This window comes from Nilaparvata lugens, chromosome 1 (genome assembly GCF_014356525.2).
Source record: "Nilaparvata lugens isolate BPH chromosome 1, ASM1435652v1, whole genome shotgun sequence".
NCBI classification, from domain to species: Eukaryota; Metazoa; Arthropoda; class Insecta; order Hemiptera; family Delphacidae; genus Nilaparvata; species Nilaparvata lugens.
Genome location: NC_052504.1, coordinates 79,312,822 through 79,324,562, shown reverse-complemented (window position 1 = coordinate 79,324,562; position 11,741 = coordinate 79,312,822). Strand labels below are relative to the sequence as shown.

The following is an 11,741-nucleotide window of genomic DNA, read 5'->3' as shown; positions in this document are numbered from 1 at the left end:
TTCTAGCTTTGCAACGTTGCCAGATTGTTTTCAACAATTTACTAAAATATTTAATCTCAAATGAAATTTTTATTTAATCACTGTAAAATACATTTTCTTGTCAAACAAGATTAAATAGATTATTATATCAAACAAAAATAAACAATATTAATATTATAGGTACATCAGAGATACCAGTATCAGCTATCCTCTATGGAAGGCAGTGGAAAAGCAGAGAATCGGCAATGCTGTTATCCTATCTTTCTCCACTGCCATTATAACGTGGACCTCACTTCAAGTTTCCAGTGAGCTTAGTACTGTACTACTATGTACAGTACTAACATGTTTAGCCTGATTTTTCAATACTGTAATATATATATATATATATATATTATAAATATGAACCATGTTCACTTTCTTGGTAAGGTTTACTCGTATTTATGTAGAAATTGAAAAAAAAAATCGAAGTAATGAAGTTGAAAAAAGGGTACTTTGATACTATTTTTACATATGAACGATGTTCAGGTTGATCCCGAATCAGTGGCGTAGCGAAGGGGGGGGAGGTTTCCAGGTTACAAACCCCTCCCCATGAGCCCGAAAAAGAGACACCAAAATCCAAGATAACTACCCCCCCACCCTCAACAAATTCCACTAGAGGTAAAGTCTACAGGAGACCCGAAATTTTTGGTCAACACCCTCCCATTGCAAAATCCTGGCTACGCTATTGTCCTGAATTCTTTCTACGGAGTTCAAGAAGCCCTGCCAGTTATCCAGTGAATGAGGCAACCATTATTTATTTATTGGCTTATATGGAATGACGCCAGAAATAAGAAACCCTTGACATTTGGACCTGAAATTCGCAAGTGAGACCACCGTTCCTTGAAATTTGGACTTAACATTTTTGCGAGTGAGACACAGTTCTCCTCTATGCATCTATTTTGGTTCAAAATAAGAGTTATTTAAAAAAAGAATCCTTATAATGAAAAAATAATACCATTATAATACTAGAGTTATTTGAACTCGTCTTAGAGTTTTATAGCAAGAGAAACACATGAAAAAAATATTTTTATATTAAAAATTACCTACTCAAAATAAATGCAAGTATACCGTATCGTATATGTCCAATAAGTGGTGCCCTATTATAATAGAATAAACTGAATTATTCTTTTACCAGCGAAAACTTAAGCTGCATATAGAACTTTACCCACAGACAATAATTTTTATATGGTTCAACTTATAAAGAGAGCATGTAGAACATTACTGGCACTTTAAAGCTGGGTTTACACCAAATTTATTAACAAAATGTTAATAACTTAATCCTTATAGATTGAACATAACTTATCATACACATGATGAACATATATGTATTTGTCAAATTCCGTTCAATCTAATAGAATCTATAAGGATTAATTTATCAACATTTTGTTAATAACTTTGGTGTAAACCCAGCTTTAGATTACCATTAGTTTTCTTGTTGGTGCCGTATTCAATTCACGATTTCTCCAAACAATTTCAAAAACTTGACTTACTATACGGTAATTCAAATTCTTGAAATTATTATTCTTTCTCACCATAAAAAATCTAATGTCATCAAAGTTCGATTCGGTTTAAATTTAGTGGTATAACCCTCACTTATCTATGCTTGATCAAACAATTATCAATGAGTGATTGAAGGTTTATAGAATATATTGGAGAAATAACCTCCAAAGGTACAGCCGTGCTTATTATGATATACATACAGCCATAGGCTACTCAAGAAAAGTAACTTTGAAAAAGCGTTAATCATAATAAAAAACATGAACGAAATAATATTTATTTAGAAGTTAATCAGTTAAAAGAGAATACAATCAATTTGAGATTCACAGTCCATAACGACATTTTTTTTAAATTGTAGAAGTTTATAGAGGAATGGACTTTTTTATCATGGACTGTTTTCCCCTTGATGTACAAGTGAAGTTATACAATAAGCCTATTCTGTATGGTAAAATGATGTCTGTTATGAATCGAATATCGAAAATAATATTATTTCTACATCTATATACAGGATAAAAAATTATAAATTGAAAACATCAAATTTCACGATCAGTAAGTATGTTGAAGACAATTTTGCAATTGTCTGCTGAAATATCGGCGGCATTGGTCAGTTCATCTAGTATTTTTATCTGATGTTGCACTTGATCCCTCGCTTTGATCACCTTGGTCTTCAAAAACTCAACTGATTTTTCTGTCTCTTCCACGTGCAGTTTCAAATTTTCAATGAATCTCAATTTTTCTGTGATGGAAGGAGCACGTAAATGTTTTTCAACACTGCCAGGTGGTCTCCTGTGAAATAAAACCAATGTCTTTTATTGTCTATAACTATAATAATCTAATAATATGTACTAATATTGTTGTAAAACATAAGAAGAAGAAGAAAATTTACCGCCTATAAAATCAAGATAATTACACAATCAATATTCTAGAATTCAGACAAGCTATAGTGAGATTCCCATTATAAAGACTATAAAGTCAGCACCTGATTAACATTCATTTGCTATCCTTGTCTGTCATTGAACAAAGCAGATAACAGCCATAACACTATCTTTTTTTTAAATTGTTGTCAAATTGTTTGTTGGCTATGAAGAAATATAATGATTACCAAAATATTCAATCTCAATTATGAAAATTAAATAAATAACAATTGTAAATAATTTATTGAATTGTAATAAATAATAATTATAATTGGCATTAAATTTGATTCGCCAACTTCCTTGTCTAATAAAATATATTTGAAATAGTTTCATATCATTATTAGCAGGACTCAACAATTATATCAGATATAACAGAATAATATGAATCTAAATTACAGAATAAACAGCCATCTAAATTATAGAAGGCGGTAGTTACAGAAAATCTGTATCTCTGACTTACTATTATTTCCATTGACTTAAATAACGTGAAACTCTAAGGGGTGACAATTATGAAACAATACACAGTGCGGGCAACGAGTCTTACTGTAACAAATGTCCAAGCAAAATAATTACATGTATTAGTTATTATAATGTATACAGTATAATAATTCATGTTTATAAAATAACTTTGCTTTTATGGGCTACTTGATATTGTTTTTATTGTTCATGTTTCTATTACAAGAGGAATATCATGAGAACATATTACACTTGATCATTCTTTTAAAAAATTACTACTATATACTAAATCGATTGTACTAATTTATGTAATAATTTCAAGAATTCATCCCTAGTAGAATACACGTGTATTTCTATTTTTACTCATTGGTGTTAAAATAAAGAATCAGTAACAATAAAATTACCAATCATTCATGATAAGATTTGTGTTTGATTGTAGATATGAATAAGTGAAATAACGGAAATAATTTATATTTAAATTAAAATACTTGAAAGCCTATAATTTATGAATTTGCAGGTGCATAACATAGCAGTAGGAAAGTTTCCATCTCTACTGCAAGTCATAAAGCTAATGAATCAACTCCTAGACCTGAGTGTTCAGACAATATCTGAATCAGAAGGGAAGACGTCAGACAATGAACAACACAATTAGATAAAATTTGGGAGGTAATCTCAATTATTTAAAGCTAGACTTTACATATCTTACAAGATATAAGCACACAATAAAAAATGCACGAATTTCAAATGATAGACAGGAAATGCTACTGGAATTCATTTATTCAAGAGTCAAAACTACAAATCGCTATATCGATTTTGCCACAAAAATTAATAGAATAATAGTTATGAAGAATGAATTAATAGTTACTCCAATAAATCGAATTATTTCATTTCATTTAGCAAATGAATCTTAGTTAAATTGAACAAGTGATTATATTATAATTTTAATGTTCATAATGCAGGTACATACCAAGCTTCCACATCTTCGTGTTCGGCGTTATTATCTGTTAGAACTAACAGTTCTGAAAATTTGGCATCAAGATTATCAGTCTTCACTAAATCATGTAACCATTGAGCTGCATTGTTGTCAAAGACTATATTGAACTTTGCATGCAACTTTTGCGCAAGTAGGTGTTTAGTTTTCAGTGGTTGTAAGTCGCCAATAACATTTCTGAACTCTTCATCGCTGAAATAAACAAAAATCAGAAAAATAATAATTTTACTCAAATTGTGAGAAAACGAAAAATATTTCCTTAATTGAATGAAACTGCTTAGCTAGCAGTAGTGATAACACTATTTTATTTATTTATCCAATAAATTTTAGAATATTTCAAGTTTTAGAATATATTTTTAAGTTAAAAAAATTCAGAAAATTATTCGATGTTTCTTAATTAGAATTATTATTCTTAATTAAAATTATATTTACTTTTTTTACAATACTAGTCTTATCATAGAATTCCTTTTTATCAGGCCTAATAAATTTGATTTTAAAAATCTGTGTATGCTTCAAGTGTTTGTAGAGTTATCCAAATTGAATTTTTGCTAAAACATGTCTCACTTATTATTAATTCAGCTCTACAAATTCAATTCTCGTTATTTATTAATGCGACCCAATGTGACAGTATTAATTTATGCATATATTTTTTACCTAAATTTGACAGAGAAATAGTTTTGTGTTCAGCTTGCTATTTCTCTCCCTATTATATTCATAATAATGCATATTAGAATATAATAATATGATCTGTGCTTCATTGTAAAAAAGAATACATAAAATAAATAAATAAATAATAAGGAGAGAAATAGCAAGCGGAAAACAAAACTGTTTCTTTGCCAAATTTAGGTAAAATATAGTCCAAATAGGATTCTAAATTTATTTTTCACAATTCAATGAATATATTTCCAGACCAGGAATATCTATGATGAATAAAGTAATTAGCTATTATATTAACTAAATGATATTATATTCAGATGAACATTTCAGGCTTCATCTTAATTCACTATCAATATTCTTGATAATATTATTTTTCATTTGGTTTGAGGAAACGTCTTCTTTTACTTATGCAGTATTATTTGTTATTGGTAGGTGAATATCATTAATATAATAGTATTGAAGGATTGAAATGTAAAGACGTACCATAAATTCACCCTTTCAAAGGGAGAGATAAAGATTGTTATTCTATACTATGCTTTCTATACAATATCATATTTTAAAATTGTTATAATAATCGAACTGACAATCAATCCAAACTATAACTACTCGAATGTGAGAGACAGAGACGTCAATTTCATATCACCATTGGTGTATACTGAATAATAACAGATTACCTAACTCCTTTAATGATTTCTTGGACTGTTTTGTGAACTGCATTCTGAAGTACCATCATTCTTTCGGTTACAATGGAATCCCCATTGCTGATTGTACCATTATTACATTCCATATTTCTCTGTAAACAGAAAATTAATTGTTCCAATAATAATCGAAATAATAGCATTCATAAATGTAATGTTAAAACAATTACTAATAATCGAAATAATAGGATTCATAAATGTAATGTTAAAACAATTACTAATAATCGAAATAATAGGATTCATAAATGTAATGTTAAAACAATTACTAATAATCGAAATAATAGGATTCATAAATGTAATGTTAAAAAATTACTAATAATCGAAATAATAGCATTCATAAATGTAATGTTAAAAAATTACTAATAATCGAAATAATAGCATTCATAAATGTAATGTTAAAAAATTACTAATAATCGAAATAATAGCATTCATAAATGTAATGTTAAAACAATTACTAATAATCGAAATAATAGGATTCATAAATGTAATGTTAAAACAATTACTAATAATCGAAATAATAGGATTCATAAATGTAATGTTAAAAAATTACTAATAATCGAAATAATAGGATTCATAAATGTAATGTTAAAAAATTACTAATAATCGAAATAATAGCATTCATAAATGTAATGTTAAAACAATTACTAATAATCGAAATAATAGGATTCATAAATGTAATGTTAAAACAATTACTAATAATCGAAATAATAGCATTCATAAATGTAATGTTAAAACAATTACTAATAATCGAAATAATAGGATTCATAAATGTAATGTTAAAACAATTACTAATAATCGAAATAATAGGATTCATAAATGTAATGTTAAAACAATTACTAATAATCGAAATAATAGGATTCATAAATGTAATGTTAAAACAATTACTAAACTTATGCAGCTGGGATCAATCACTTACTTACTGCGGTGGCCACTCGTACCCCAGTCGGTACTTAGCCTCATCAACTAAGCCTCTCCACAAGTTTCGGTCACCCGCGTCCTCCTCTTTTAGGCCCATCCTCCTCATATCTTTCCGGACCTGGTCCCACCATCTAGTTTTTGGCCTTCCAGCTGGTCTCCTTCCTATAGGATTATTCCTCAGTACATTGCTTGTCAGAGCGCTTTCTTCTTTCCTCAGAATGTGTCCCGTCCACCGTAACCTTCTGCTTTTAATCTCACCCACTATGTCTGGTTCATTGAATAATTGGTGTATTTCATAGTTGTGCTTGATTCTCCAAACTCCGTTCTCTAGTGTTGGGCCGAAATTTTTTCGAAGAATCTTGTTTTCAAAAACAATAGTGTTTTTTTTTCTTTTTTTTTATTCAGTATCCATGTTTCTGAAGCATATAGTAGTACTGGTCTAATGATGGTTTTGTATAGTCTTAGTTTTGATATATTATGTGAGAGGAGTCTCGAGCTATTGCAAGCATAAAAGCTTTTATTTGCCGATCTTATTCTGTTGGTCACTTCCAGTTCTTCTGAGTTGTTGTGCGTGAGTGTCACTCCAAAGTACGAGAAAGTTTCTGTCTTTTTTAAAATAGTTAGTCTCTTACTTCCAGAGATTGTTCATTCTGTCCGTTTATATTTTGAACTCTACTTATCTGCATGAGCTTGGTTTTATATTCATTTATTTTTAGTCCTACATATTCAGTTTCTTCAATCAATATATTTGTCAGGTATACCAAGTCTTCTTCTTTCTCAGCTATGACAACAATGTTGTCTGCAAAAGCCAGGATATTTATATTTACTCCAATCTTAATTTCTTCATTTGTACTTTTGACTCTTTCCAGTGCTTCTTCTACTAAGGCTATGTTAAATAATGTTGGCGACATTCCATCTCCTTGTCGTACTCCAGTATTAACTTCAAAAATGCTTGTGGTTTTTCCATTTACTTTTACTTTGCATCTTGAGTGTAGAGTACGGTACTAAGCTTAAGCTGGGATCAATCACACTACTATAATCATACCAAATCAAATTATGAGCGAATGATAGCTTGAAACATTATCAGAAATGACTACTTAGCTAATTACTTATAGGAACAGTGAATGCTATTTGAGATTGTAAATCTATTAAAAAACGTTTTACTATTGTAAAACTATTAACAACACTTATGAATGCACAGTTTTTGATGGAATTTTGAGGAAAGAAACCCACCCCACCAACGATATGATGGGAGATGAGAAGACACCACTCAAAACTGACAACCACGACGCTGATTTGCTTCTAGTAAAACAATATCAAGTAAGAGACTTAACAGCCTTAACATCTACAATGAATTTGTTGAAACCGTGCACAAGATATTATTTTCAGGCGTTTCCAACTCCATCACTTAAAATTAATGTTTGCGAAAATTATAATTTCAATTTTTATCAATCATAGTTGAATTACTGAAAAAGATCCAGCCAGGCTACTAATAATTGATGTATTATAAATAAGGTAAAACAGCCTTTTAGTCATAATCTTTGATAAAATATTTTGTCAAAGTTCTTTGTTTACATATTTTTTCTAATCTCTTTAAATATGTGTAATAGGTTATCATTCATCATATACAGTATCTCAACTTTAAATTTTTATAAAACTTTCAAGAGACAAATTAACGTGCGGTTTGAGTCTAGTTGCGCCTGTTCTATTTCAGCAAGTTAATATAATATATATATTTTTAAATATTATATTTCTTCAGGAATAAAATGAGGTTAATGTACGGCGCGATCTAACAGCGTTTCTAGCTGAGTTGAACGTTGTATCTAATGTGTAGAGGGAAGTGTAAAATTTTTTCAAACATGTTTATGATATTTGAATTAAATAACAAATTGATTAAATGTCTCTCAAAATATAATAACAACTAAAATATCAAAAATGTGGAGGTTTTAAAAATAGCAGTTGATTTTAGCTTCAAGTGATTAAGTTACATAGAAAGCAGTGATTTGAGCAGCACAGGTCTAGTGTAGTAACATTGAATTATAAAACTTGAGAGCATTGTTGCTTACTATGCATTCTAAAACATTAGAATAAAGGTTAGTGTTTTGAGAATTGCAAATTATCCAAACCAATGTCCAATTTTAATATTTTATGACAATACTGTAGTAAGGGCTACACTATAATGGTAGAAGAGAAAAATAGACAAGCAGCGTTGTCGATTTTCTGCCTTTGCGGAGCTTGAAACTGAAAACGCTATTTGTTTTTTGAGTGAAAGACAAGGATGGCAACACCGAAAATAATCAAATACGGCCATTATAAAGTGGATTTTACTATAGGTATTTTTCAACAAATTTAATGTACCCGACAAAAATAACTCATTTTTGTAAAAGTTTTCTCAATAGTCAAGCTCTGACCATCAAAGTTTACGAGGATAAACTTTTAATAATTGATTTGAAGATATAATAAATAATATGATTAACATTTTACATTTTGAAGTCTTGTCAAAATATTTTGAGAATTATTGTCAAACCATTGAAAACATGATTTGCAATATAAATTTCTAAGTTTAGAAATTAAGTAATTAAAACAATGTTGAAATACTCACGAAATATTGTTCCTTGGATAAATGAATTAAATGGTTCAACTAATAAAAGATTTGTTATTCAACTTTACATTTCAATGCTCAAGTTAGGTTAACCTATAAAGTTCGTTACTTCAAAAATGTGATCAGCCCGCCAAATCAAACTAGTGTACCAACTGTATCATGTTGATGCGAACATTGATATTATTTTAACTAGAATTAGGAGTTTTTTTTGAAGCAATAAAAATGTTTTCGAAAATAATATTTATCAATTTTTTTTGTCATAGACTCACGTAAATATTTGTTAATACTTTCCTCAACGGACCATGCTGTACTTGTTACCGCACAATAATTATCAAAGGGGTTCAGCGATTTCACGTTTATAACGAGGGTAGAATATCTATATATCCGAAAGCGTACTGGTGTGAAAAATTGGGGCTTGTTTGGAAGGTCAATTATATACACTCGAAATATGGAAACAAAAAAAAACATTAATTTTAGATGGAAAAATATCTAATATGTTTCTTTTCTATTATGAATATATGGGTTGAAAAATATGTTTGAGTTATCCTTTATTCACATCAATAGGCTACAGCACTTCTTTTTATTTTCAAACACCTTACGCAACTTTTTCATTTCACTTTGTTTTATAGTGACTTTCCAAACTCCGGATCTGACGCCTCCAGATTTCCATTTATGGAGTGTACGGTAGCAACCAACCACACAGAATTGATGAGTTCTGCGATAACGTTAGAGGAATCACTGACATTGAATTGTGTAAGGTGTTTTGGAAAAAAAGCAAATAGTAAGCTGTGAGTAGTTGTCATTTAACTATAGTAAACACTTTTATTTCAGCCATCTTAGTTCTATGGTATGGTCTATTGTTCATGATGCTAATTGTTGACTGAGCATGTTGCCATTTCACCTATAGTGAGGTCTACATTATAATGGAAATGGAGAAAAATAGGAGAACAACGTTGCCGATCCTCACCTCACTGTCTTGTCAATGCCTTTTTGACGGTAACTGATACAAGTTTATTGATGTAATATTAATTTTTCATTCTCGTTTAAAATAATAAATTATATTTTATTAAGAAAGAAATTATATTTTTCAATAATTTTATAATGAATTTTCATAATAGAGAATACTGTTAATTAATTCTACATTGCTAAAAGCCGATCTGGCAACAGCGCAAAGCGAGAGAGAGTGAGAGGAAGGTAGCGCTATCCGCTTTGTTGAATGATAGACAAGGATAGCAATACCATTGCGTGGACCTTACTATAGGCGGAAGTATCAAAGTATCACATTCCTCTTCACCAATACCAGCATGGGCGGATGAGTTGCGGTAAGAGTTTATTAAATAGAGAAGGTACAGTGCTCAACCTCAAGTATAAGTAGAGAAGGCTGGGTTTACACCCATAAATGTCGGTTTTTATTTATAAATTTTCAGTTTTTTTTGAAGGAGAATATTATTTTCTATAAGTTGAAGAAATGGCAGGTTGAAAATAATTAAAACTTTACTAAATAAATCGGGACCCAGCAGCATGTAATTTCCTTATTAAAAGTGAAAGATTATTCACATTCTTCAAAAAGTTCAATCAAACAAAATTCAGGGGAAAATGATTCAATCGATGTTAGATTTTTAGGTGTACACACTACACAAAAATATTAATTTCTATAAAGGAGGACAATATTATTTGAAAATAAAAAGTGTTTTATTCAAAATTCATTTGGAAATTAACATTATTTTTTACCCTCTACCATAATAATATGATAGCCGAATTTCGTTTTGACGGGAGGATCTGTGTAAACCGGTGAACCTAAGCTAGAAATGGGCAAAGCGAAAGCAGCATCTTGGAAGGGACCCACCATCGATCCACGAGTCATCCAGCCGAGATCACCCTGTAACAGATATTTTTTTCAGTTACAGTAACTTGATAGATTTTATATTTGCAAACATCATTTGAGATGACTCTATGATTAGATGGGAATGCCACAATTTCGAATGCAAAATATTGACTAAAACAAAGTTCTTTATTTTGCCCTAGTGTGAAATCATACTTCTCTCCTAAGTTATAAACAGAGATCTGAATTGACTGTATCTGGAAGTAGACTGACTTGGTCCTTGTCATAGTATTGAAATACAAGTTATTCAGAAATGAACACTTATTCACGTTTTTTACCTAGTCAAACACATAAAACATTTACAAAAGTAAAATTTTACAACTTTTCATCAAGATGGCCTTAAATTCCTTCATTCATGAAATGGAACTGAATTTGCACAATTGATCACTGTAGAAATAAAATATTCCTGTAATATTTTATGTTTCATCGTATTTGATTGAAATTCACTTCTTATGAGATGGAATTACAGGAAATTAAAAACTAAAGGCAAAGCAGTTTCGTTCTTAAGGTGCATTTTCGTTTATGTGTAAATTTTCGCAGTCGACGACGACAAGCATTGTTGACATTCATATTGTCCAAATTTCAAGTGTGCCAAAACAGCTGATCAAGTAACTTTTCATTATTCAATAATCAAACAATTATTCTAATAATATCAACATATTGCCATTTAAAAGTATAAACTCAACCTCCCCCATTAAAACATAATTCAGCATAATATTTCAAGTTATTAAGACAAATTGAAATCTACCCAATCTGAGATCCACACCATGTCGTGGTCGACGACGACATTTACTCACAAACAAAAACCCAGCTCAAGAGATTTTTAGAGTAACCGTCCACTGGAACCGTAATCAACCGATCCGTTCGGCCGTCGGATAGGTCGAATCTGCCGGCCGTCAATTCAGCCGAATACGGTCGTCCATTGAAACCGTTTCGTCAGTCCAGTTCAGTAGCCTAGTTGACTGGTTGCCAGAAAGTGAAGTGGCAAGCTAGTTAGTAGGGAAAGAGATTCTTCTTTGTGTGTTTACTTACTAAGTCTGTAAGATTTCATCCATCGAATGAATTTCGATGAGATTATGCTACTTGAAAGTACCTACTAATTATCAAT

The 11,741-nt window shown here is 30.3% G+C and overlaps 1 protein-coding gene across 2 annotated transcripts; it reads right to left on the bottom strand.

Annotated features, from left to right (window-relative positions):
• Positions 1-1,767: 1,767 nt before the first annotated feature.
• Positions 1,768-8,898, bottom strand: LOC111046421. 2 transcript variants are annotated; one of them, XR_005573835.1, is made up of 5 exons: positions 8,752-8,898; positions 5,208-5,326; positions 3,853-4,068; positions 1,950-2,301; positions 1,768-1,917 (listed from the first exon to the last, which is right to left on the bottom strand). XR_005573835.1 is itself a non-coding variant. In XM_022331970.2 (4 exons), the coding sequence occupies exons 2-4, from the start codon at positions 5,318-5,320 to the stop codon at positions 2,049-2,051; spliced, it is 582 nt and encodes a 193-aa protein (XP_022187662.1). In that variant the 5' UTR covers positions 5,321-5,326; positions 8,752-8,898; the 3' UTR covers positions 1,768-2,048. The 2 variants fall into 2 exon arrangements, 1 of the variants encoding a protein (XP_022187662.1); XM_022331970.2 differs by having other exon boundaries at positions 1,768-2,301.
• Between the last annotated feature and the right edge of the window lie 2,843 nt (positions 8,899-11,741).